Raw genomic sequence first — 27,863 nt, forward strand, 5'->3', positions numbered from 1 at the left:
CTCTTTCCTGGTAATAGTAAATAGTAAACAGCCAAAAACTGTTATAACAAACAATATGCAGTAAGCGTTCAGTGTGGAAACAGGTAGGATTATGCTACCTCTTATGCACATTTAATTTGAATAAAACAATCTCTGACCCAGCTTTAGAGAATTAGATGGATAGGATGTAGACAGTGTGCTGGAAGACTTGCTACCATATAGATCTCAATACATCCAGGATTAATTCTGATTCTCTCTTGTGCCACTCCTCAGTCTTTCTGCTCCTTGAGTCTGCCTGCACCAGCCTCCAACATGGTTTTAGAACCCACTTCCAGAGACAGGAGAAAACAAGGGAAAGGAATGAAGAGAAGAGAGAGCATATGAGACCCCTGTGCAGAGTAGGAAAGAAGATTTGTGTTCCTCAGTCCAAGCAGTGGAACAGCCTCCAGAAGAACTGAAAGAGAAGAGAGAGCAGCTAAGTGCTCTGAAATAGGCCAAGTAAATACCATTTCAAAGGGACAGGCAAAGAGAAAAGTAAATTGCTAAACAAGGGACCTCTGATGTGAAATGGGGCTACAGGTCCAAAACAGTAGCTGTAGCAAAGAGGTCTATATCGCACAGTAGTAGAAAGGAAGAAAATAATCTCCACAGGAACAGTGAAAGATTTTTTTTAAATGCTCTAAAATCATGGAAACAGTATTTCAAAGGCAATGGAACTAATATTTCCCAGAATTCCTACTTTTGTGGGGTGTCAGCTTTAAGTTTACTGATAAATTAGTTTTATGTGGCATCAAGACTTGTCAATAAGAGTGATAAATACCCAGTAAATATCATCTCCAATATGGGAGATGAGGCAGATGACATGCTGATGGCATCAGGCCTAATTCCAGATTAGAAGAATGTCTGTGAAATAGTGAAGAAACTGTTTGGTATATATTTCACTGAAAAAACCTGAACAGCCCCCCACAGAGCAAGAAAGGAAAACATGAGGATGTAAATTTCAATTTCATGAGGCTCAACAAAAAAGCTACTCCCATCTGATTGTTCTCCCTCTCCCACAGAGACACACAAATAAGAAAACCTGGCAGCTCTCAACAAAAAACTCTGAGGACAGGAAACAAAGGGAAAATGACGTGGAAAATTTAGCGAGACTACCCAGCATTCATGGAAAATGTGCCCAGCTTAAGGAGCTAAATGCCAGAAACATCAGAAAAAAGGACTTTATGCAGAGCCTCAAAGTAGATGGAGGTGATAATCAGTGAAAAAAGAACCAGAAAAACCGAGAAAGATGTCCACAACAGACCTGGTTACAGAGCTACCAATGTTTGGTGGTGGTAATGCTGAGAATGAAGTTGTTTCCCCTACCACTACATCCTACTGAGGAGCATCTTATTGAAGATCTAGTAGTGGATTCAGCAGAAAATTTAAGGTATCTGAAAGCTTGAAATGGCCTTGTGCTTGTGGCAAATTAAAGAAAAATTAGCTTCTTGGCTGGATGTGAATTGGTGCTGCACCAGCAAAAATTTTGGTCCCACTCTCAATTTGAAGAAATCAAGATCAGTGGAGACACTGCAGGCCTCCATTGTTTACATAGTCCAAGGGTGTTACAAGAGCTTTTGAACTCCAAATCTTATAATGGATTTGATGATGTAGAAGAGAATACTTTGCAAAGCAACAGCTTCATACATTTGTCTATTGAAGAACCTTATTAATTTAGACATGCTTAGCTAAACTACAGTAGTCATATGCAACCTCTTCAAAATGACACACTAACTTTAATTTTCATGAAAATGGACTCCTAGATTTTCAGCAGAGATTATACCTTTCTTTTTATTTTTGAGTAATTTAAAAGAACCAGCTATTACATAGAAAACATACAAATTATGTGCCCTGATTGTAAGTATAAAATAGTAGTAATTTTTGTAAGTAGGATCTATTTCAGATATTTAGGGATAGGAAGACCAAACATCAGACAAAAACATAAGTATTAGCTCAACATATAGCCTTTTCTTCAATTCAAACCCAAAATATTTTTAAAGTTCAGGAATGATTCAAATAAAGAGATTCCTATGTTGTCAATCAGCATTTCAGACTTCCTTCCAGAGACTGCCACATTGATTTGTTTCACTCCCTGCTTTCACCTCATGAGGAATCCTGGCCCTGCTGAAGACAAAAGCAATATTCCTATGCCTTTAATGAGGCTGGGATTTCACCCCTCCACTCTTGAGGCTCTTTGGGACACTTCTTATGGAATTGGCTGTAGGAACTAGAATCTCTTGATTTTTTTGCTTTGCAATTCTCCCGCCCATACCAGTCACAATACACTCTTATACAACTTGAGATTCCTCAGTCACTGTGTATTTCATACTTTATAAACAAAGCTGCATATTTGCTGAGATAGGGTCTGATTCTGATAATGTACCAGTTTTAAAACTAGTGTAACTTCATTGACTTCAGGGGAGTTTCTCCTAATTTACACCAGTGAGAGATTAATAGGATCAGGCCCAGGGATGCATGAATGTTTCAAACCTTCTACTGGTTGTCCAGCTTCATAGGAATAACATAACGATAGATTTAAAAGCAAATTATAATTTAGAGTATTAATTATCTTCAAAGAAACGGTTGATTATTATGTATAGCAACCTGTTTGTTATCCTATGATCTGTCTAAGATGAAAACAAATCTCATAAATTGTTGGTAAAGACAGCTTTATAAGGAATTATTGTCGATGCCCCGGTTTGTAGTTTTCTATATTAAAGATCTGTTTTCAAATAAATTTTAGTATTTTTCTCTTTAAAAAAAATATTGGCTGAAGGCTGTGCTCATAGAATTTACAATACAAGGCCTGAAATTATGCTGCTCAGATTTTTGAACGGAAAAGAACCTTTGTTTCTGTGGGGAGGGCTTTTACTTGACCTTTCTTCCATTGGCAGTGATCAGGTAGTATAGATCAGCTTTAATTTTTTTTTAATTGAACCCATAGTGTTGACCCAGCTGTGGTAGAAATAGTTTTCCAGCCTCTCTAGTTCTTTTTATGGTTGTAGGAAAAAGCTTTCCAGCTTCGTCTTTGAACTGTGTTACATTCTGCATCAAATTTGGTCTGTTGGCATGTAGTGTAGTGCAGACATGCCTGATGGGCAGTATAGGCACGGTATATTATTGCCTTGTATATGTTTATTTTGTCATTTAAATTAAAATATTTGTGTGCCAGGAGCCTTGCATGCATCACTGGTGGATAGATTCAGTTGTAATAGAAAATATGTGGAATATTGTTGACCGTGTGTTGATTCACATCTCAGTATAAATACGTTATGAACATAAAAACAATGTTTTTAATTTTTAAAGGGATGTTTTCTGTATCTCAATCTAACTCAGGGACCTTGCTGCAAGGAACTGCCTGGTAGGTGAAAATAATGTTCTGAAAATCAGTGACTTTGGAATGTCTCGTCAAGAGGATGATGGGGTATATTCATCTTCAGGCTTAAAGCAGATTCCTATCAAATGGACTGCTCCAGAGGCACTCAACTATGGTAAGGAGATATTATCTTTAACTTTTTATTGTAGAAAACGTACTATGTAAGATAAGAAGGTATAGAGGAAATACACTGTGGTCTGTACACAAATATATGGTCTTCCTTATGGTCTGTTTAGACTAACAAACATGTAAAACCTTTCAATTTAAATAAATTAACAATTCAGCCCTATTAAGGTAATGTCTTTTACCTCATAATGTAAGATTCCCCTTTCCTCACAAAAAAAACAAGAACATCCAAGGAGAAAAAGTCAAAGTACTTAAATGCTGCTGATTTAACAATTAAAATGCTTGCATAATACTGCTCTGGAGCTAGAACATTACAGTAGACTACCTAGTCATTCATCCAGATGATAATCATTAGCAAAATGAGTAGGCAAGTTCCTCAAAATTATGGTGATGATTGATTTAGCCTTTTATTATGAAAACTAGAGATACTTTTAACACCTGAGAAAACATTACATAAATCCTTGTAGAAGAGGACAGGATGGTAATTGATTATATATATTTTAAAACTTGTAGTTCTTGTAACCTGCAATTTTATGCATCATTCTGCTGTTGTCAGTGAAAATAAATAAAACAGCCCTATTTGTGGGTGGCGGGAAATGGCCCATAACATGATGGGTTATAGCTTGAGAACAAAAATAGAAAAAGCCAGATTGAAGGGAGGGGGAGAGTTAAAGTGAAATTAGAAAGTAAGCTCTAATTAGGAAAAAGGTAGTTAAAAAGCAGCATGTGAGCTGCGGCATTGATGAATGTTGTAGTATATGAGCTAGATCTACAAAGGAATTTAGGTGCATAACTGCTGCTTTAATCACCTAACTACACAATTTAGATCCTCAAAGTCCGCGCTCACCTGCTGCCTAACCCTGTAGGTGCCTAAGTTTCTGTCCATAAAGTCCCGTAGGCGCCTAAGAATCTGCCCGTGAGCATGCGTACCTATGTCCTGGTGGGACCCTCAAACTAGGCTTTCCTCTTCATCTACTGCATATCTGGCTCCCATTTCTGATGTGTGGGCACCCCACTTGGAACGTGGAACTTTTTCACTAATAATGTCATGCTCGTGTCCTTTATATCCTCATGTTCCCTTCCTGAGGTCATAAAGAGCACAGCAATCCCAACTGCCATTCAGTTCCTTCAGATTCCCATAGGAAAAACAGAAGAACATTTAGTGTCCCTGTCAAGGTTCCTTCCCCACTCTGAACTCTAGGGTACAGATGTGGGGACCTGCATGAAAAAACCCCTAAGCTTATTTTTACCAGCTTAGGTTAAAACTTCCCCAAGGTACAAACTATTTTACCTTTTGCCCTTGGACTTCATTGCTGCCACCACCAAGCGTCTAACAAATATATAGCCAGGAAAGAGCCCACTTGGAAACGTCTCCCCCCCCCCCCCCCAAAATCCTCCCAAACCCTACACGCTCTTTCCTGGGGAAGGCTTGATAAAAATCCTCACCAATCTGCATAGGTGAACACAGACCCAAACCCTTGGATCTTAAGAACAATGAAAAAGCAATCAGGTTCTTAAAAGAAGAATTTTAATTGAAGAAAAAAGTAAAAGAATCACCTCTGTAAAATCAGGATGGTAAATACCTTACAGGGTAATCAGATTCAAAACATAGAGAATCCCTCTAGGCAAAACCTTAAGTTACAAAAAGACACAAAAACAGGAATATATATTCCATTCAGCACAACTTATTTTATCGGCCATTTAAGCAAAACAAAAGGAGTACTTGTGGCACCTTGGAGACTAACCAATTTATGTGAGCATAAGCTTTCATGAGCTACAGCTCACTTCATCGGATGCATAAAGTGGAAAATGCAGTGAGGATGTTTTTATACACACAGACCATGAAAAAATGGGTGTTTAGCACTACAAAAGGTTTTCTCTCTCCCCACCCCACTCTCCTGCTGGTAATAGCTTATCTAAAGTGATCACTCTCCTTACAATGTGTATGATAATCAAGATGGGCCATTTCCAGCACAAATCCAGGGTTTAACAAGAACATCTGAGGAACAGTGGGGGGGGGGTGGAAGGAATAAACAAGGGGAAATAGGTTACTTTTTATAATGACTCAACCACTCCCAGTCTCTATTCAAGCCTAAGTTAATTGTATCCAATTTGCAAATTAAACAAAACAGAATCTAACTCATATCTAGCTAGATTACTTACTAAGTTCTAAGACTCCATTCCTTTTCTGTTCCTGGCAAAAGCCTCACACAGAGACAGAGAGAACCTTTGTTTCTCCCCCCCTCCAGCTTTGAAAGTATCTTGTCTCCTCATTGGTCATTTTGGTCAGGTGCCAGCGCGGTTATCCTATCTTTTTAACCCTTTACAGGTGAAAGGGTTTTTCCTCTGGCCAGGAGGGATTTTAAAGGTGTTTACCCTTCCCTTTATATTTATGACTGTCCCTTTTGTAGTTTCTTGTTAGTCAGTGTTACCTCCAGTAAAACACATATGTATGAAGAGAGTTTCAGTTTAACTTTATTTTTCTGTTTGTAGTTTGTATATTGAGATTTTAGTTAGGATATGGCAGAATTGAGATCCCCAGACTTCAAATTATAACCCTGTTGTGGAGGGTGAGGGAACGGGCTGTTCCTCTAATGGACATACATAATTAGTGAGACAAGATGGGTGAGATAATATCTTCTATCTTCTGTTGGTGAGAAACAAGCTTTTGTAAGAACGGCCATACTGTGTCAGACAAAGGTCCATCTAGTCAAGTATCCTGTCTTCCAACAGTGGTCAATGCCAGGTGCTTCAGAGGGAATGAATAGAACAGGTAATCATCAAGTGATCCATCCCCTGTCATCCATTCCTAGCTTCTGGCAAACAGGCTAGGGACACCATCCCTCCTCATCCTGTCTAATAGCCATTGATGGATCTATCCTCCATGAATTTATGGAGTTCCTTTTTGAACCCTGTTATAGTGTTCGCCTTCACAACATCCTCTGGCAAAGAGTTCCACAGGTTGACTGTGTGTTGGGTGAAGAAATATTTCCTTCTGTTTGTTTTAAAGCTGCTGCCTATTAATTTCATTTGGTGATCCCTAGTTCTTGTGTTATCAGAAGGAATAAATAACACTTATTTACTTTCTCCATACCAATTATAAACCTCTTTCCTATCCCCCCGAGTCGTCTCTTTTCCAGGCTGAAAAGTCCCGGTCTTATTGATCTCTCCTCATATGAAAGCTCTTTCATTCCCCTAATCATTTTTGTTGCCCTTTTCTGAACCTTTTCCAATTCCACTGTATCTTTTTTGAGATGGGGCGACCACATCCAGACACAATATTCAAAATGTGAACGTACCATGGATTTATATAGGGGCAATAGGATATTTTCTGTCATGTTATCGATCAGTAAAACCAGGAATAGAAGAGCTCTGTGTAGCTGGAAAGTTTGTCTCTCTCTCTCCAACAGAATTTGGTCCAATAAAAGATATTACCTCCTCTCTTTAATATCCTGGGACTGACAGGGCTACAATTACACTTTATGCGTAATTAGTATCTTTATTGCCTGGATGAAGAGCATATTGTTGCTCAGTGTACAATCTGTAACTCTTTTAAGAAGCGCACATAGAAAGAGAAAAAGTCCAGGTTAAAGCTCTTTCTCATGGAAAAGCCATGAGAACACTCTTGGAGTCTGAGAAAAAAAATGCTCAAGAAAGTTCTTCAATGCTCCAGTCACCAGGGATGTGACTTTGATCTCAAGAGATAAGGAGGCTCTAAAGAGGCTTCGCTTGTGCTTTCAGAGCAGTCAGATATCCCTCCTGTCCGAAAAGTGAGAGACTCTAATCCATTATTTGGCACCATGCTCTATTTCCATTGCTTGATGGGAGAAAGTCTCCTTTAAAGGACTTGATGAAGTGGGTACCAGAGAAGCCAGTGCTGGAGCTCACATTGACAGAGGACACTGGCAGCAGAGGGTGTGTGGATCAAGGTCTTAAGACTGTGGTTCAGGACTTTCCGGCACTATCCCTCTTGGTACCGGTGTATCAGTTGTGATCTGCCCCAGCACCATCTTTGATGAGAGCATCTCTCTTGTTTCCAGCAGTTTCAGTTTCTTTGGAGCCTTCAAAGCAGCTAAATGAGACAAGCTACCTCCACTCCTATGTCTTCTGAAGGGGATTCCACAGCATCAAATGATTCATTTATGTTTTCCATGGATATCAGAATAACTCCGGAGCCTGGGTCACCACTGTTACAGGCATTTCTAGTTCTTCACTGTCTAAATCTCATCCTCACAAAGAATGAAGCATGCTTGTGTTGAAGGTTTCTCTTTATCAACATAACAGGATTGAGAATAGAAGCGCTTTTCAAATTTTTAAATCTCCTGTTGTTGTCCCATCGGTAGAAGGATTCCATCTTCTGACTCCAGCAGGAACCCTCCTTCTAAAAGAGCCAGTCTGCAGACAAAGAGACAATACAAAGGAAACCTCATAAATTTAAAGATTTAAATCCTAATTACTTTCCATTGTATCCCCTGAATTGGGTGATGTATCCTACCCATATGATCCCCAACATTGCCTCATGGTCACAATATCTGCAGCATTCAAGGCAAGTTACCCCCACAGTACATGGGATATACACATAAATCACCTAATTCAGGTTCTCAGGCGTGTTGCATCATTCTCCTGTTCAGATTATGGAAACAGAGGATCAGCAGAATTCTAGTGATGAAGAGATTCCTGGACCTCCACATTGTTGCTGTTCTTCACTTTTGGAGATTATTTCATCCACTGTGCCTGCAGCAATTGATGATTTCAAAAGTCTTTCAGGAATTATTGAAGCACATGGCAGAAACATTGGCAGTCCCTTTAGAAATGGTATAGGAAAAGGCATAGAAATTATTTGATATTTTACAGTCTCAAGTTAGAGTTGCTCTTACTATAAATAAAGGAGTTTTAGAAATGGCAGAAGATCTTTCGGCTACCCCTGCCTCAGCTTCAGCAACTTTAAAAGTTGCTGATTGTAGATATCAAGTACTGTCCAAAGGCTCTGTGTATTTGTATACTTACCCATCTTCATCTTCACTGGTTATTACTGTTGCAAATGAAAAATTGAAACAATTGGGAAAGTCAACTACCAAAGAAAGACGAGACACTTTCAGAAGGAAACGTATTCTTCAGTTTGACTTCAAGTTAGGGTAGCTAATTGTCAAGTTAAGATAACTAAATATGATTATCTACAATGGGAGAGAGTGTCTGACTTTAAGGACAAACTACCTACAGAAATTAGAAATGAGTTCAGATCAATTTGCGAAGAACGTCAGCTGAGTTCTAAAATTTCTTTTCAAGCTGCTCTGGACGCAGCTGATAGTGGCGTCAGTTCAATAGCTACAGCTATTATTATGAGACATATGTCATGATTGTCTGCATCGGGTTTACCTACCGAGGTACAGACAACTATTGAAAAGATTTGCCATTTGATGGACTGGGCTTGTTTAATATTGAAATGGTAAATCCCTACGCTCATTAAAAGACTCGGGACCCACTCTGAAATCTCTAGGTTTTTACATACCTACATTTAAGAAGAAACAATTTAGTTGTCATCCTTCTTCCTCAAGATTTAGGAATACTATATTTTCCTTATATTTTTAGCAGCAGAGATTTTCTAACCAATCCAAGTAGAGATTGAGATATCAGAAGAGATCAGTTCCATTATCATCTCAGTAACCTCACAATAAGAACAGAGACATCATATTTGATCTTGGACTAATCTACAAGGGTCTATACCCCTTCCTCCCTCCCTCTGGTTCCCACCTGTGCTTTTTTGACGAGGCATGGATGGCAGTCACCATAGATCAATGGGTCATTCAAGTTGTCATTCAGTTTCAATCTCTGTCTCCCACCCATACCCCTTCGCAGTCCCTTTTCAGGAACCAGTCTCATGAGAATGCTATACATCAAGAAATAGATGACCTAATCAATCTAGTAGCAATATAACTGGTACCTCAAGAATTTGTGGGGCTTCTATGTCATTCCAAAACTAAAAAAGAAGTTGGCATCTGATTCTACCTCTCAAGAATCTAAACAAATACATTTGGTGCATCAGGTTTTTGTATGCTACACACACTTCAATTATTCCCACTCTAGATCCCATGGATTTGTTCATTACCCTTGACTTGCAGGACACTTATTTTCACATGTCAATGCTCCCTGCACGGAAGAAGCATCTTTAATTTGTAGCTTTAGGAAACCATTGTCAATTCCAAGTACTATCCTTTGGAATTTCTTTGGCTTCGCAGGTGTTCAAGTGCCTGTCTGTAGTAGCAGCTCATCTGCACAGACAAGGATTGCATGTTTACCCTTATCTAGACTATTGGCTTGTACGAAGAAAATCATGGGACTATATGAGCAAGGAAGGTGCTTCTGCTGTTTTCATCCCTAGGTTTGAGAATCAAATTGAAAAAATCAAATCTGATTCCATCCCAGTTGATATAATTTATTGGGGATTAACTAGATACAGTAGCAGCAAGTGCATTCCTTCCATCAGACAGATTTCAGACAAGACGGCAACTGATTCTCCACCTTCACAATTGCCCTCAGAAAACAGTAAAGATGTGTCTCAGACTGCTAGGCCATAGGGCATCATGTACTTTTGTGACTTCATTTGCCAGTCTATGATTCAGACTCTTCCAAGCTTAGATCAAGTCAATCTACAAACTGAAAATTTATGACATGTCACAGAGGGTGACTATTCCAAATCAAAATTGAAACTCTTGGAAAAAATGGACTACCGTTTGCTGCTCCAATGCAGCTCACAACTCTAATATCAGGTGCATCCAAGAGCAGTTATGGAGCACATATAGATCAGGGTCAGACTCAGCCTGTAGTCTTATACGATTCCAAGTTACACGTGTGCTAGAACTGAGATTGGTACAACTAGCTTGGAAGGCATTTCTACCACTGATCAAAGCTTCTTCCTTCCAAATTCTTATGGACAACTACACAACTCTTGAATAACATGTCTGTAAACCAGTTTTATGTTTAATATTTTAAGTGAAAAATTAAACTATTAAATCTTACAACTGAGCTTTATGTAAACATTTCTCCTGTTACGTTTTTTGATAAAGAAAATGTATTGGAAGCTCTGATTCTTTGGCTATACTACAGTCCCCATAAGTGAAATTCACTCCTTTGAGAGGGGCTTTTGCATCACTATTAAATGCTGCATAAACCCACACAATAGGATTTAAATAAGTCTTGTGGGCCTTATAAAGGGGTGAATTTTACATTGTGAGAATAAAAGCTTTCCCTCTGGAAAATCTGTAATATTTGCTGCTAGAGTGAATCCACCACTAGTCAGTATCTATTCTAATGTTTAGCTTGCAGTATTGTTTGTGCTTTATTTGTTCATTCAGATCTGGAAAGTTTGGTCTTTCTATTATTTCAATAAGTGTTTACAGTTAAGTAGATAATAAAATATAAAATCATTGCTACACTAGCTGAAAAAAAGCTGGCAGCCTGGGGAATAGGAACATAACCTTCAACTGACTAACAAGAAATAGTTTTTTAAAAATGAAGTGACCGTGGTTAGGCACAGTAAAAATTACTGCAATGACTCTTTTTTCTGGTAAAACATTGCTAGGGAAAATCAGGGATTGGGTGAGGAAATGATTGACAAATCTTTGTTTCATTGAATTTACAAGATATGAATGAAATATGGCCTGAGGTGCTAAGCAACAACAGGTTTTGCTGGATGCTGTTGCAGTTGTGAACTTAACACCTCTGAATACCAGTCCATCAGTGGATAGGGCAATGACTTGGCTTTTAGCAACATTAACTTTTGGCAAAAACTCTAGCAATGTTATTCATTTTCATCTATCAAAGTGCCTGCTGCACAGCCCAACTCAGCACAATTCCACCACATCCCTGAGCTGTAGAGGTGCTTCTGCAGGCCTGGGGGAAGGGAGAGGCATTCCTTGTTGCAAGAGTATGTGAGGAAGTTTCCTCACTTCCTGATTGGGTTTTTTCCCCACATTGTTCAAATGTACGTTTACAAAGGTGTGGCTTATCATTTGCCATTCATATGAAAATTCCTGTACGATACTTGTGCTCGTACTAAAAACTATGACACACGTGTTCTTAAAAAGTAAAATGTGTATATTTGTTTGTGATCTTCCACTATAATTTCTTCAGTTCTTCGAATGCTAATAAATAATCGTGTATATATAAACAGCATGCCCTTTCTCAGCCCAGCTATTATCATACTGAGATAGGTAATTGACTCTGCATAACTTGTGCTTTCTTAAGAAACTAATTACTTTTAACTTGTATCCACTGAATGACTTTAATGAAAAGTGTTAAATTACTGGATGCCAAACTCTGAAGAGAGTTGATATACAGACAAGAAAACTAATCTTACCACCAGCAGCACGGTGAATGTCCATAATTGCTATCTACTAAGCAGGCAAGCTAATTTAACACAGCTGGAAATGAAATTTAGTTTAAGTGCAAACTGAACTTTCTGACGTGAGATGGCCCCAACTGTCATTATCATTTACATGTACTTCATTTAGGCTGGGAAAAAAGAAAGGGAAAAAAAACATATCCTAGGTTTAAAATGATTAGCTGAATATTTAGCACTCAAACATCAGCAGCGTGACACTGGCAAAATGGCAGTGTTGGAAATGGGGCAGAAGATACATGAAGGAGAAATGTTTTATTTTAAAGCTCAGAGATAACTGATGCAAAGATGTGTTAAATGGATTTTCTCATTCCTGTAGGCCTCTGTAGTAATGTTCTTAATACTAAAAGGGCAGGTCTGCTTTTGAAAGGACAGAAGCAAATGTACTGTTTAAGATGATATTTTCAGAGCCCCTACGTTTCACTTCACTTCACTGAACTGGCTTCTTAGGTACATCAGCACAGAAGCTGGGAGGCGTGATTCCCAGCTTGGGTAGACAATACTAGCTCTGCTTGAGCTACCACGCTAAAAAAAGAAGTGTGGCTACAGCAGCTTGGGCTAGCTGCCCAAGTGCATACTTAGGACAGTGTTGTACTCAGGCACTGTCTATATTACTAAAGCCACACTGCTATTTTTAGCATGCTAACTTGAGCAGCGCTAGCACGTATGTGTCTACCTGAGCTGGGAATCACACCTCCAACTACTATGTAGACATACCCTTAGAAAGGAGGTTCAAACCTGGAGAATAGAGTTATACCCTATGTCCGCTGTGGTGAGATACTGTCTTTAAGGGCAAAATTCACAAGGGGACTATACGTATTGCAACATCGAGTGTTGCGGAACCCTGCTGCCCAGTGGAATTCACAGCCCTGAGGTAGGTGCCAGGCTCCCCCTGCATTGTAGAGAGAGAGTTAGGTGCCTAAGAAAGATTTTCAGAAGTCAGCAAGCTGAATGGGGAGCCACCTAAGCTAGTCAGGAATGAAATGCAGGGAGGCATAGGGCCCAGATCCTCAAAGGTGTACAGAGGTGCCTAACTCCCCTTTGATCTGGGCCTTAGGCGCCAGACTGACAGGCTGGAGCGAGGCACGTGTCTCACTGGTGAACCCTCTCCTGGAGTTTAGGCCTGAAGCCAAGTCAGCCCTTTCTCACAAAGAAAGTAAGCCCTGCCTCCCTGTATCCTATAACACAGGGGTTATGGCACTCATCTGGGAAGAGGGAGACTTGATTTCAAATCCCTGCTCCAAAATCAGGCAGAGCAGGAATTTGAATTTGAGTCTCCCAGGTGAGTGGCCAAGTGTGCAGGGCCTACAGTGTTAGGTGGCAGCTGAGCAGGAGTTTGGTGAATGTCGGTCACGCCTACAGGGACTGAGGCGCCTAACTCTTAAGAGCTCTTGCCTTCTCCACATAGCCTCATCACTCTTATCCACAGTGCCTGCCTTTCATCAGATTAAGATGGGCTGTAGAAACAGACATCATTTAATTTTGAAATTTTGTGTTCAAAAGCAGAGTTGGAGTTTTATTAGTAAAAACTATAGCCTGAAATTTTCAGACTGACTAGTGATTTGGGCTGCTTCAGTTTTTAGATGGCCAGCTTCAAATATTTTAAAGGAGTCTGACTTTCAGATGGCCGGTGCTCAGCACTGCTAAAACCCAGACCCCTTTCATGGTAGCTCAAGATGAGTACCCAAAAGCACTTTGGAAAATTTTGGCCTTTTCTTTTATTAACATGTTATGGGGAAAACAGGGTCTCTAAAGTTTTCATAGTTTAATGGATAAAGTCCTTTAGATTCTTATTTCTAGGGTTGATGAGAGAAATTGTTTTGTATTCTCTGAACAATATATCACCCATTGTCCCCCCAAAAAAAAAACCACCCCAAAAACGTGAGGATGGGGTATATGGAGAAGGGTTTTTTTTTGTTTGTTTATATTAAAAAGCTACCAGTAAACCCTATAAAAGCACTATTCCATGAGCTGTGCTGATATAATTCAATGCTGCTGGCTCACAAAGGCACTTTGACATGATAGTGTGCTTTGCAATATCAAATTTCAGAGTAGCAGAAGTTGTTAACAACAACCATGTCAATTTTAGCTCTTTTCAGAACACTAATTGCCATGGCAAGTTGGGGGATTGAAAACGAACAGCTGGTTAGGAAAATACAGTACCTTGTAAGAGGAATTGCAAACAAGGAAGAATTTAAAAAGTTCACTGTCCCTCACCTTTTAAATGTATTTTCTTTCAAAGTTTGCTGGACAGGAGAATGGAGAAGACGACCTTAGTTCAGCTGGAAAACAAAATAGCAGAAATCCAGCTCATGTAAATCTTCTCAGTCTCTTGGCCCTGGGTAAATTTGCATCTTTACTAGCATAACAAGTCTGCCCATTGAATCACAAAATTTTAAATATTTGCCTTGATCTAAGATAATTGATTGTTAGTTAATCACTTGAAAAATGAGATCATCGGTATGTTAAGAGTATCCATTAAGAGTTAGTGTTCAGTTATAATGCTTTAATTTCACTTTGGCAACGGTACCAGGAATGTGCTGTCATTATTTAAATAACATTCTTACCATTGGTTCAGGGTAGCATACAGTACATCTCAGAAATATTCTTTTAATTTATATTATCCACTTTCTCTCCTTCTTCAGGGAGATACACTTCTGAAAGTGATGTATGGAGCTTTGGGATCCTTCTTTGGGAGACCTTCAGTCTAGGTGTATGTCCATACCCTGGAATGACCAACCAACAAGCACGGGAACAAGTGGAGAAAGGTTAATTCTTGTTATTTATAGGGTACAGCCATGTGCAAGATATACTTCATAGATCTGTAGGAAGACCAGGTCCATGCGCTTAACAAAATAGTGTGCAAATGGGAAGTAACAGTATGATAAAGCAACTTCAGCAAATGTCATGTTAGTTCCACAAGTTTGTTGTCTGATCTTCTTTAAATCACTTGCTAAGAGTTCCCTGTGAAGATGATTAGGGTTTATAGGCCTCCTGGAAGAAGAGTGGGGTCTTGAAGAATGAGAGAATAGAGGCATAATGGATTGAATCAGCGAAAGGTTGAGGTACCGTGTCGGGCTTTATGGAAGAAGGCATGAAGGTTAGAGTGGGAGGTGAACATAAAGGGGGTGGTTAGTTGCTTGATTTGGGCAGCACAAAGGTTAAACCAGAAGATGCTCTTGTCAAGTAAATTGCTCCTACTCTCCGTGCTAACATCCCAAGCTGCTGGAAATACCGAAAACACTATTTGTCTGCAGTTTCTTTTGTTAAAGCTTTTGCCTTTGGAGCAAAGTTTAAGAACAAAAATAGTGAACAGCTCCATTTGAATTGGTTTAACTAGTGAACCCCAGCTTTTCTTTCACAAAGTATTCAAAAGTAGATAATGCTGATTAAGATATTTGGTATCTGAGTGCATTCCTTGTTCATCTTCCATAGTGATGTCTCCATCACACTGTCCTTCCCCCAATCTGTGCCCACAACCTATATAGACAGCCATAGGAGTCATATACATAACATGGATTTTATGTTGTTTTAAATTTGTAAAATGTATTATTTTATCTAGTGTGTGTTAACAAGGCCAGAACCAGGGTTGCTCTTTTGTGTCTAGTGCATGAGCAGTTGTTGACTTGCTTTGCTGACTGCACGCCAAGAAGCCAGAGACTTCATTTATTTGGTCACAATATGGAAGCAGGGAGGAAAGAAAAGAAATTTGCCAAGTGGAAGAGCAGAAAAGCGGGCAGACAATGGAATTGAGGAGGAGACATGGACAAGGGATTAGAGTAAGGAGGGACAAAAGAGACCGTGAAAAGGGGGCTTATTTCTTTAATATAAAAAGAAGAGGCAAGGGAAATCAAAATGGAAAAAATGGGAGATGGAAGGAATAAAGAAACAAGGGGAAAAGGGGCAGCAGAGAAATTCACACACAACCTTAAGGTAAGTGTGTTTTAATTTGTTAGTATTCCTGTATTTATTTATTTGATTATTATTTTTTTGGATTTTCATGACATAAAGGTTGGACTTGACAGGAAGAAGAGGGGCCAGTCATTTTCCTAGGATGGGGAGAGTGAATTTTTAGGCAGATTGCAGCCCTAAGAGGCAGGAGGAGCATACTGACAATTTACCTTTCCCAATCTGAGCAGTGTTTAGTTTGCTAGTCAAGCACCTTAGCATAAATGTGAAAATCATCTAATTTATACCTAGGAGATGCGTAAATCTGACCTTTTAAAATTTTGGATGTAGTAACCTCAGGGAACTTTGCTCATTCATTTTTAATTATAAGTCCTTATTTTTTATTTTTTAAACATTTGTTCAATTTATTTTACTTTTGCATACTAAACTTTTTCCCTTTTTATCTTTGCATGTCAGGATATCGAATGTCAGCACCTCAAAAGTGCCCAGAGGAAATATATAAAATAATGCAGAGGTGCTGGGACTACAAACCAGAAAACAGACCAAAATTCAGCGAGATTCAGAAAGAACTATCTTCCGTCAAAAAGAAAGTGACATAGTGATAAAGTAGTGCCAAACTCAACCTACAGGACTCTGTTTTTCAACAAAGTAATATTTTTCCCTCAAACACTGTGCGTTTATACCACATTATCTGCAATATTCTTCTAGGGTTACTTTTTAAAAATTAACTCTTTTTTATATGTGTGTGTCTACGCGCACACCATCTTGGAAAATGTCTAAGCATACATTAAAAAGAAACGATTCTGCCAAATGTTATATATCTAGTCACGTTAACACTGTCATTTAGGATACATGTAAATAGAACATCACACACTATAGATTTAAGGGACTGTGACTCCTATCTATTTTACAGTGATAAACTGCTCGTGACATTTCCCAAAGGTTTTCTACTTTATGCTGCATTCTTAATTTGCTATCCCAGTTGCAGATATCAAACACCAGTGGCACTAAAAATGGTGGCTATGCCATGTTTCTGAAGACCTTAAATCTGAGGACCACAATTTTTGAATAGTATTTCAATTAGGAACTTTATATTTTTTAAATCATTTCTGCAACTGATATTTTAAATGATATATTGCTTTAAGAAAGAACATCAGTTAAGATTCTGGATGTGCATGTATTCTTTTTAAACAAAGAAATCCATAATTTTTTTGTAGAATAATATTCACATCATTTACAAACACGTCCTTAGATTTCTTACAGTTGCTTCCATCATAGTAAATATGTTCAACTTTGGACATTACTTGCTGCTTTTTTCCTGTGAAAAATTTAGTAGTTTATCAGGAATCTTTATGCACAAATCTCCTTTGATGGGCTAGGTTTTTTCTAAAAGGCCAACGTCCAGTCTTGTGTGATACCTGTCTGTCGGGAAATACTCCAAATCATCTGCCTTTCAAAGTACAAGTAGAAGAAGAAAACTGTTGGTTTTGAATGCACACTTGTAGAAAAGCAGCCAGCAGGAAGCACGTTTGAGAACGAGAGTAGCATGTAATGAAGGTAACTGGTAGCACTGATTTTAGATGAGTAAAAGAAAGTGAACTGCCAAATTGGCTTTTGGAGGTTCTCTGATACCTTTCTGAATATTTTTTTTTCACATTTCAAATAATTGATATGCCTTTTCTGCATGCAGTTGGAGTCACCAAAAGGACATGTTTAAAACCACGTTCTATGCGTATTGTCCAAAGAAAAAGGCTACGTCTCCATTGGAGAAAGAAATGCTACCTGTTTCAAATCTCTGAAAGGCTGAACAAGGCATAGAGTAGAAATATTAATCTACAGAACTGTCTTTAGTTGCATCCAGATTTGTTCTCAGTTTCAGAAGTAGGTTTGCATACTCACACTGTCAAGGAGGAAAAGATTGGTATAAAAATAGTATTCTTATAAGAAGAATAAAAGCTAATCAGTCCGGAGGTGGGGACGCAAATAGTTTGTGGCTTGGACCTATCTCTACAAAAGGCCTTGATAAGGATTCCCAACTACCATAGAGACCTGTGACTTTAGAAACAAAGTTATGATCTGAGAGACCTATGGTTTTGATGTAGGCCTATTTCTAATCATTATCAAGGTGTGTTAACAAGGAATTAACTGCCAGAGGAATGAAAGAAAAAACTTTCATTTGTGGTTGCATTATATTTTATTTCTATTGTGGTGACTTTTCTATTGTCCAGAATGCAATTTCTGCTTTTTAAAGTATATTTATGGTAGTATTGAAAGGGATATGTGTGACTAAAGTATTTGTAGGCTATGAGTGTTTCGACCAGTATCTATAACATTAAATTTAGCATCCAAACGAACAGTGAAGCGGCGTGCTAGAGTACACTTTTTTCATTGTAGGTGGACTTGTTAGCAATCTGGGTTTGTTCTGGGGCAAAGGAAACAAACACACTGGGAAAATGGAGTAGAAACTGAAAATAAAAGGAAAAATTAGTGTCATCCCTTTATCATTATTATTTCTTTATGTAAATACTGCGTACATTTAATTATCACTATGCTCACACTTGGTCCAAAGATACTGTCTCAAAACCAGTAAGAAACGTCGTTTAGTCAGTTAACATTGATACTAAATGTTACATAAACAGCGTGCCTTTATGAGCTGGCGTGCTTGTGTGAATAAAAGTGCATGAAAATGCCAGAAATATGCAACGATAACTCTGGGAAGAATCCAGGTCCCAAATCAATAAATCACCCAGGTCCTCATCTATGCACTCGCTAATGTCTAAAAGTAAGGACAAGAATGTATTCACTTTTATTTAGATTAACACACTTTTTTTTAAGGGAATGAAAGACTATACTATTCCAAAGGATGCATATATCCTACCTTTCAACAAGAAAATAGAACAGTTCTTTTTGTCTTAATTTGATAAACAGGACACACAATTCTGATTCTTATGTACAGAGGTAAAAGGACATCAACTGTATTCATTTTTCACTTATCTGAGCAGTTAACATTTTGCAATTCATATCATACTTCTGTTTAAATTGAAAAGGCTTTTCAAAGCATGGAACACCTGCAGCACCTAAAGTATGTTGTGTTCTTTGTCCTAAAGCAGACAGGAATTCAATTCATGATTAATAACCCTTTGGGAGACTGTCAGGATGAGTTCATTGGTATAGAATACATTTAATATAGGCATATGTGTTTTTCACAAAAACTTATGCCACAAACACAACTGAACTAATGCGAGACAAGACAACAGTTTGCATAATTTATTTGTCCCATCTGTCACATGGAATTATGTACTTTAGGAAGTTAAGTCAATATCAGATACATGTCTATAAATACTTTTCTTAACTTTGCAAGCTTATGGCAGGGGAGACTACAAAAATGTACAAAAAAAAAAGCCTGTAATTTAATGAATGGAAAAGCAGGTATAGCATTCAAGAACCAAAGCTGCAGCGCTCTCTGTAGTCTTGATGTGTTTTAAATGAACAGAGGATTAAAATCTTAGCATTGTTAATGAATTAAGCAGATATTGGCTATTTAATGTTTTTCTACAGTGTTTTGTACATTTTGTTTAAGATACAGCAAAATGAAGTGTTCTCTTTTGGAAATTCAGTATATTTAATAGGCTTTGACATCTGCACTTTTCCATTTTATGGGGTTCTAATAGGCTTTGGAAACGTTCAGCTGATTATATATCCAGGAAATACTCCTGTCTTAAAATTCATGTAACAATAGTACCCTAAAAATCAAAACCTCTAAGTATATTATAGGAGATGGAGAGTGATTTCTCTAGTTGTTACCAATTATTTTCCTCCTTTTCAAGGCATTATAAAGAAATTAAAAGTGCTACTGTCATTTATAATTTTGAGATTATTTTAAAGCCCAATGAAAGCCAATAATGAGTTTACAGTTTCAGTTGTAAACAACTGAAACTGAGCATTTAAAACTAACCTCAGTGTTTAGTTTTGAAATCATCATCCTGGTTATTAAGATTCCCAAATGTATGGAGTTCATGGCTTTATAGAAAGTGCAATATTGAGAAACAACATGTTTGAAAACAAGACAGAGACCTGTGTCCTCAGCAGCTGTGTAATCTTTTTCTTCAGTCTGCATTTCACAAAATTATTTGATTTTTAATCTCAAATGAAAAAGTAAACAACAGCTTTTAGCAACTGCAATCATTTTGCATTTTTGTTTCAGATCTTGATGTGCATTTTGTATCTGTCACAAAATCTGCATCTATTTTGTAGTGTTGCTTTTGATGGCTTACCACCACTTTATATGCTGTCTGTGTCAGGAAGTACAGTGCCATTTACAAATTTCCTGAGCAATTTAAGGAAACATGAGGTTTCCTCACTGTTTTCCCCTTGGTTTTTCACCTACCCATGTTTGTTTATGCTGAACTTTGACTTATTCAAATGCTGCAGGTACACATCAGTGGAAAGTCATACACATTATTTATGGCATTTTTACTACTACTGTAAATCAAAAATATGAGCAAGCAGGTGTTTTCCCCCCCTCAGAGTTAGAGAAAAGAGCCTCAGCCACAACATTTCTAGCTGGATCTAAAGCTTGGAGTTGTTCAGATCTGAAGTTTAGGCTGGTCTCTGCTTTCTCTTTCTCCTCATTCATGTGATGCTTTACTCTTGTCTATACTGGCCTTTTTTTCTTAGCGGTTTCCTACCAATGCAGTTCCACCAGTGGTAGCAATTGTGGGAGTACAAATGTAGGCTGGCTGCCAGCATTCTTACCATCGTAACTTCTGGCCTAGCGCTGGACAACACCGAGGTCTACGCTAGCAGTACCTTGGAAATATTTCAGGAGAAAGGCACGTGTAAATAAGAGATCATGTAAATTAGCTCTGTGGTTTTAAGAGATCTTAATTTGACATTATAGCTGGTGCTTGTTAGAATGGCTGGATGTCACAGACAGTAATGGCATACAACGTAAAGGAACAAGAAGAGAGAGAGAGAGAGAGAGATGAATTAAAGAGGAAGGATCCTCTTTCCATAAGAATAACCTTATTCATTAGCACTGGAAAATGCATTTGTTTGTTAGTGTCATTACCTGTTTAGGTAAGCATGAAAGTTTGCTATTGAAAGAGGTCACCTTTTCCAGTTACTTACTTTCCTAAAGTACTTGAGTTGTTTTATTAGACTTGGTTAACACCATTTTATGATTATCAGTATGCACTGTGGTGGGGTACAGAGAACTCAGGCTGTAGTGGCAATCCTTGGAAACATTCTGACTGACTGAGCCAGAATTGCTCTGGGGGCGTACAGGGTGCAGATTGTGTCCACCCCACCCCGACTGGCAGGACACCTTCCCTCTTCATATTCAGACAGTCCTGACACACACTACTGCAGGAGGGGAAGACACTTACATGCTTGCCTGGTTAAGGTCCTTGTACTAAATTCAAGGTCCTTGGAAACAGAATAACCCTGTAGAAAGAAAGTACAAGAAAGGTTTCAAGAAAAATGTCCCAAACATAGTTTCTATTAAAGGAAAGGATGTTCTCGCAGAATGTTTATATCCTAAGATCTCTTTTTCTATTGTCCTCATATAAACCTTAACCCAAGTGAGGCTGGGATGGACAGTGTTGTCTTTCAGACCCAGTCACTTCTTTGTGTCAGGGCAGGAAGATTAGAGATTTGTCTCCTATAGAAAGACATTACTGACTGGCTGCTGGTTGCCTAATAAGGATACGATGACATCATTTCTCAATGTTTTGCTTCACTTAAACTATAGGGATGAAAAATACAGGTTAAAACATGTTTGCTGATAAGAAAATTGCCCAGGTTTCCCAAGGAGAGGACAAATAATCATTTAATTAAGGACTATTTACAACTCAGAGGACACATCATAAGGCTTTTGAGCCAGTAGTTAGAATATCCCAGTATAATGTCTATTTCTGACACTCGAGGCACTGAAACAGCTAAAAAGGAAAGCCGATTAAAATCGCAAGTCCCTCTTCCTGTTAAGTTTGCTGAAATCCTTTCTTCTACCACTCACTTGCCAATATCTTTCCTTTCTGAAGCTGATGGGGTGTAGTGCTTGCTAGCTGAACTTTCACTGTAGCAATTTAGTGCAGTCCTAAAGCAAACAATTTGTCAGCTTTGATGAGAAAGCAGGACAGTACTTCAGGTAAAACCATACCACATGCTCAGACATGAAAACCAAAAGCAGATTTAAATGCCAGCTTCAATTCATTGTGTTTATCACCCAAGCACCATGTGGAGCATTTCATGATTGGCCTTGCAATGTGTTAAAAAGTGACTTGTTGCCAAACACCTTATTTATCCTTCACATAGTACAGCATTTTCTGGAAAATAAAGGTGCTGATTTTTGTCTTCAGATTTTGTCAGTGTTACTTTCATGATGTGTGGTCTGTCCCTTCCCTGATCTGAACTTGTTTCCCTTTGGGGCTGTCGGTTCCTGTTTTTTGAAAACCTAAAATATAACCTGACTGGGCTGAGGCCCAGCATCGTACTTTGCTCTCTCACATTCTTACCTTCTGATTTAGAAAGTCAGCAAAACTGCAGAGAGTACAGCTCCCTAGTCTCAGATAAAGTAGTAGTATTCTCCCTCCCTCATGCCGGTGGTATGTCTGGGCAGGGTATCTTACGAACAGTTAAGTATGACAATAGCTCTGCTGTATGCAACCAGCAACATTTCCTTTAGAAGGAAAAAGATGGAGGGGAGAATAGGGGGAAAAAAATGGACAGAGGGTAAGAGGAATTGCACAAGAAAAGTAGAATAGGTACTAACAACAATGACTAAAGTGCTGCTGTTGTGTGGGAAAGAGGCTGAGGGCAGGTCTTCAGTGAAGACACTATTATGCCAATAGGAGAGCTGCTCCTCTCAGCATAGTTAATCCAGGTGGTACCTATGTCGATGGGAGAATTCCTCCTCTCAACATAGCGCTCTCTGCACCGGGGGTTAGGTCAGCATAACTGCATTGCTCACAGGTGTGTATTTTTCGCACCCCTGAGCAACATAGTTATACCTCTGTATGTGTAATGTAGACCTGGCCTGAGAATGGTAAGAAAACAACAACAAAAGAAGTGGGCATAATAATTTTCCAGTACATGTTATCTGAAAATCTCTCTTCACTTATGGTAGCAAAACGTTCAGCAAGCGTTTAGGGGGCGTGGAAGGGAAGCTGAGTTTTCAGATGATCAGTGTGCTTTTCCAGAAAGTTTATGTTCTTTACATTTTCATTAAAAAGAGAACAATTCTCTTCAAATTCTACTAATTTCTGCTCCCCTTAATCTCTCTCAGCAATCACTGGATCCTGAGCTAGATCCCATTGAACTACTTTGCTAAACTTCATCAATTATTAATTATTATGTAAGATGTGTTTCTCCTTTGATGTGACAAATGTGATTCCTGGCTAGTAGATGATTGAGACTATAGGATACAATCCTTAGGTACTACAGCATTGCAGTTGGGGAGGAAGGGGAAGTTAGAGATTTCACCTTTAATTTAGGTCTTACTCAAGGTAGCATACTTTTTAAATCCTCCGTGTGGGTTTGACCCCAGAAAAGCAAATTTGTTGGTTTGACCTTGAACAAGGGAAATAATTGCTTAAAACGAAAAACATGATTTCCCCAGTAATCTGAAAACCTACATTAAAAATGGTTATTAAGAAGAGGAAATTGCATGTATAGGTAAAGAAAGCAATTCTCTTACTAACATTCTGAAATCCCTCCTTCCATGGAACTCCCACTGAAGTATAGTGTAGTTCTGTGCCGAGAGAGTTCAGGATTGGGGCCTCAGTTTTGATTTCTTACTACTGGCCATGTTTGAAGACTTCTTCTTTCACATGCATCATCACTTCACTAAGGCGGAACCTTTTGAACTTTCTAACAGGAGAGCACTTACCTTAAAAGGTTTTAAAAGAGTTCCTAAGGACTAATTCACAATGGCTAAAGCCAGGCATAAAGGGCATGCAGCTGCTTTGATGCTTCCCCTCGTCACGATCAGTGTACTTCACTCTTGACTTGCAGATCTCTTACTATCACTGTACTTTCTCTCCTGATCAGAGATTACCAGTCACATTCAATTATGCAGTGGTTTAATAATATGGACAAAAAATTCGACTAGGCTGAAACCACAAACGTAAAAAGTGAAAAAACTGCACTAGATCATCTTTATTCTTATGTTCATTTGTTTTTCAAAAAACGAATGCCGCAGTGTATCTTTAGGAACAATCACCTTACAAACAAATGTTTGTTTTAGATCACAAACCTTAGGGGACAGTTTTACATGCAACTGTGAACTCAAGAGACTACCGCTCATTCTGAAAACGCCTGCAGGCTAGCATGGAGGACAATGAAGTCGCATGACTTCACAAAGCATGAACTGCCACTAGAAAATGGTACCTAGAAGAATAATCCTAAATTACCACCATAGCTGTGTTTACAGTCCTGCTATAATTTTAGAACTGGTTGTAAACATGCAGAGCACTCCACTTCATCAAACTTGGACTCTGTGTAGTAAGAGTAGACATAAAAGCACACACAAGCACCAAAAACCATCAACAATCCAAGCTAAGGTGATTTGTGAAAAGAAAAACAGCATGTCAAACAAGAGAGAGAAAGGTCAGTCCTGGAGTATTAGTTTACGGAGGGAGCATTCTCCATGTCACAACTAAAATTTAACTTATTGAACAGCCAGTACGGACGTATCAGATCAGTCTTGCTAAAATGTACCAAGAAATAAAGAAGAAGAAAAAAATCATTCTGCTGAATACCGGTAAAAAGATGTATTCAATTAAATAAAGCAGAAGAACAAAACTAGAGATTACCATCGACAAAAAAAATGAATGTAACCACAATTATGGGATATGTAGAGTAAAATACACCTCTAATTATTGTGTTTGGATTTTCAGAAAGATCAGTCTCTGCGGACAAATTCTGCTCTCATGCTAGGAGCAGTCAATTCAATTGACTTTAACAGAGTTGCCCTGCTATCTATGAAGCCAGCCAAATTTCACTCCAAGACTTTTTTTTTTTTTTTTTTGAGAGAGAGAGAGAGGACAGTGTGGCCCTTAGTATTTTCTTCTTCAGGCCTTCTCGGACATCTAAATGAGATGCCTCCATATCCCTCACATACTTCCATTTCACATTATGCTGCGAGTTGCTCTTCAGAGACAAAGTTCCAGCTTCATCTCTGGTTTCATTTGGCCCAACATCTACTACTTCCAGAGTCCCAAAAATACTACTGTAGGTATGAGAGCCCAAAGTAACTGTAAGGTAAAGGTGACTGCCTAGTCCACATTCGAATTACTGTTTCATCCAACTAAAGACTTCTTCAAGAAAGCTGACTTAAATTCCTCTCTCATATTACAGTATGTGAAATTCTGCTGTTGACATTTTCTTTGCAACACACAGCATTCTATTCCTTATCTTACACATCAACAATGTGTAATTAACACTGTCCACCCGCAGAGAGAATTACCCTATTTCAGTTGCAGTCAACAGACCAGTTCAAACTGAATAAAGAGAGTATTGTGATGCCACAGTTTCCACTGAACCTCAATAAGGAAACGTGTTCTCCTTTTAGCCCATTTTAGAACGCCAAACATATTCTGCATTCCTAAATCATCATCATTCTTATTGTCATCCATTTTATTTTTAGAGGCCTGGTTTCCTTGCTTACACCACATAACCTTTAGCTCTGCAGATACTGTACTGCTCAAGGTCAGACTTGCAGACTAAAAACTCACGGCTTTTTAGTCCACTAAATATATAGTTTTTTGCAGGACATTTAATATGTGATTAAATGACTGATTTTTAGGTGACCAGTTGAATAAAGCTTTATAGATTTTCCTCAGCAGGTGGATCAAACACCAGTAGTGTCATAATCAATAACAGCTGAGTTGGTAAAAAAATATTTAAGTATATCAGTGTCTCTTGCACACAGTTTCCCCCTAACAGGTACATGCCCTTTTTTTTTAGTCACTAATGTTATTTATTTTAATGGTGCTCCACAAAAGGGTTAAAATTGTGCCCCAGCTCCTCTCTGGAGTACTAGGGAAGGGGTGTGTAGAACTGTAGCAGCCAAATAGAGCTGCTCTTTGGCATTCTGCCTTATACAGTCAGATGCAGCCGGGATGCCTCAGAGCACTCTGCTGGGAGCACTCTCTATAGCATTGCCTACATGCATTAGTAAAATGTGCAGTGTGTGCTCCCCCCCAGCACCCGCTGCCAATTGCTAACTGATGCACAAGTAGTAGAAACCTGGCCATGCCCCCTTATGCCTTACCCAGGCCAGCTTGCAGCTGTGGACAACCCCAGTGCCCAGGGAGTGCTGGTGACAGCCTTTTGTTTGGATGCTATACAGGTGCACAAGGGAGAAGGTGTAGATGAGGCTTCCTGCATATCCACTGTGCAAGAGATTGAACTAATCCCTCCATAGGAGTGCCAACCAGATGAAATGCATCCAATTAAAACTTCCATTGTTCTGTCAGCATAATAATTGTTAATGAACATATTTCCTACAGGGAGTTTCCCCATCTGATTATTAGATGTTAGCTCCCTAAAAGCTTAAGAAAACAGAAAAATCTAATAAGAGAGGACTCAGGGTCTAGGCTTGGGCATTGTGTTACCACAAAGGACATGATCCAAAAAATAACAGTCCAAAGAGCTAATCTGACCTAATTATTCTATAAACATCCTGCAAAAGGACTGAAAACCAAAACATACATTTTGTATCATTTAGTTGCCATCCCTATAGCAATTGCACAGTCGTGTGTAATCCAGGGGTTTCCAGAAAGGATACTTGAGCTGACAGTTGTAGGGGCCCTGTTTTTCCAATTGTACGTGTGTTTATTTTTCTTTTGTATAACTGCATGGTGAAACTGGGGGGTAGAAAGAGTCAGACATACCATCGCAGACTTTTGACACCTGTAGCCTTGAGTAGCAAGGCACTGATGTAGTTTACAATTTTTAAATGTATTTAGATTTTTTTTTCCATTTTGTGCCAATGAATGCACCAGCAAATTTAATATCCGGTAAAACATCTTTTATGCTCATTGTTGTTTAAAAATAATATATTTGTGAAACGGATTGATAACACGTAACACTGGAAATGGGCGCTTCTTCCCAAAAGTACATGTGTAAAAAAAAAAAAAAAAGAGCAGGGCGGGGGGGGCTTATGTAGGTTTATCTGGTTTTTAAGCATGTCTCAAAATGATAGCTGTGTAATACAGTTTAGTTGTCTCTCCTTTATAAATTTAAACACAGATCTGCAATTTTAACTCTTATTTATTTGCCAATTTTTATATAGATAGAAGTTACACTTTTGAACTTAAGCTAACATTTTTTCCTAGTCTGTTACAAAATAGGCGTTCAATGATCTTGTAAACTGCAGACTGTTTTGGTTTGTTTTAATAGCTTCTTGACTCTTCTGATGGACCAATTACCACTGAGTCTGCAGTCCCCCTTTCTACTGTATTCTTCCAATAAATGTAAAATATTTGTATCAGGTTGTGTTTTGACTTCATTTAAATATCAATGTTTATATGTCTTCCCTTCCTGTTATAAATAAATATATTGTACACTGAAAACAAAGGGCTATCTCCATAGTAACCTCTGTCCTAGAGATGATACAAATACAATGCATAATATATATCCACTTTGTGGTAATTCAGTTTATATGAGTTCTGGGTGCAGTCTCTGGGACTGCTGCTTATAGAGCCAATCCCTGCTGCCTTGCCTTAGACGTTACCTGCTAGAGTTCAGTTGTCATATTTTTGCATGTGGCAGCCATTTGCCAATATTTATTATTATGAGTTCCTCATTCATTATAATACTGCCAAAAATGAGCACAAGGATAAAAACCATGGCAGAAATCAAAATGACTTTGAAACTAGAACAATTAACTCTGGTAACTTGAGCATGTTTTCTTTTTTCAATTGATAGTAGGGAACAGCCTCACCTTTTGTCTATGTCTGTTTACCCTCCATTCTGCAAATCAATAATCTTTCTAAAAAAGGTTTTCTTGTCATTTGCACAGAGTATTTGGCA

At 38.5% G+C, this 27,863-nt stretch overlaps 1 protein-coding gene across 4 annotated transcripts in view; it reads left to right on the forward strand.

Annotated features, from left to right (window-relative positions):
* Positions 1–27,238, forward strand: part of FER (FER tyrosine kinase) — a 412,213-nt gene extending 384,975 nt beyond the window's left edge. For 2 of the 4 annotated variants that reach the window (XM_074952926.1, XM_074952927.1), the window contains 3 exons: positions 3,355–3,509; positions 14,564–14,686; positions 16,284–27,171. In XM_074952926.1, the coding sequence (XP_074809027.1) occupies positions 3,355–3,509; positions 14,564–14,686; positions 16,284–16,426 (421 nt within the window). In that variant the 3' untranslated portion in view covers positions 16,427–27,171. Of the gene's footprint in view, positions 1–3,354; positions 3,510–14,563; positions 14,687–16,283 lie in introns of all 4 variants that reach the window. The other 2 variants (XM_074952925.1, XM_074952928.1) reach the window with 2 other exon arrangements.
* The last annotated feature ends 625 nt before the right edge of the window (positions 27,239–27,863 follow it).

This window comes from Natator depressus, chromosome 5 (genome assembly GCF_965152275.1).
Source record: "Natator depressus isolate rNatDep1 chromosome 5, rNatDep2.hap1, whole genome shotgun sequence".
NCBI lineage: Eukaryota > Metazoa > Chordata > Testudines > Cheloniidae > Natator > Natator depressus.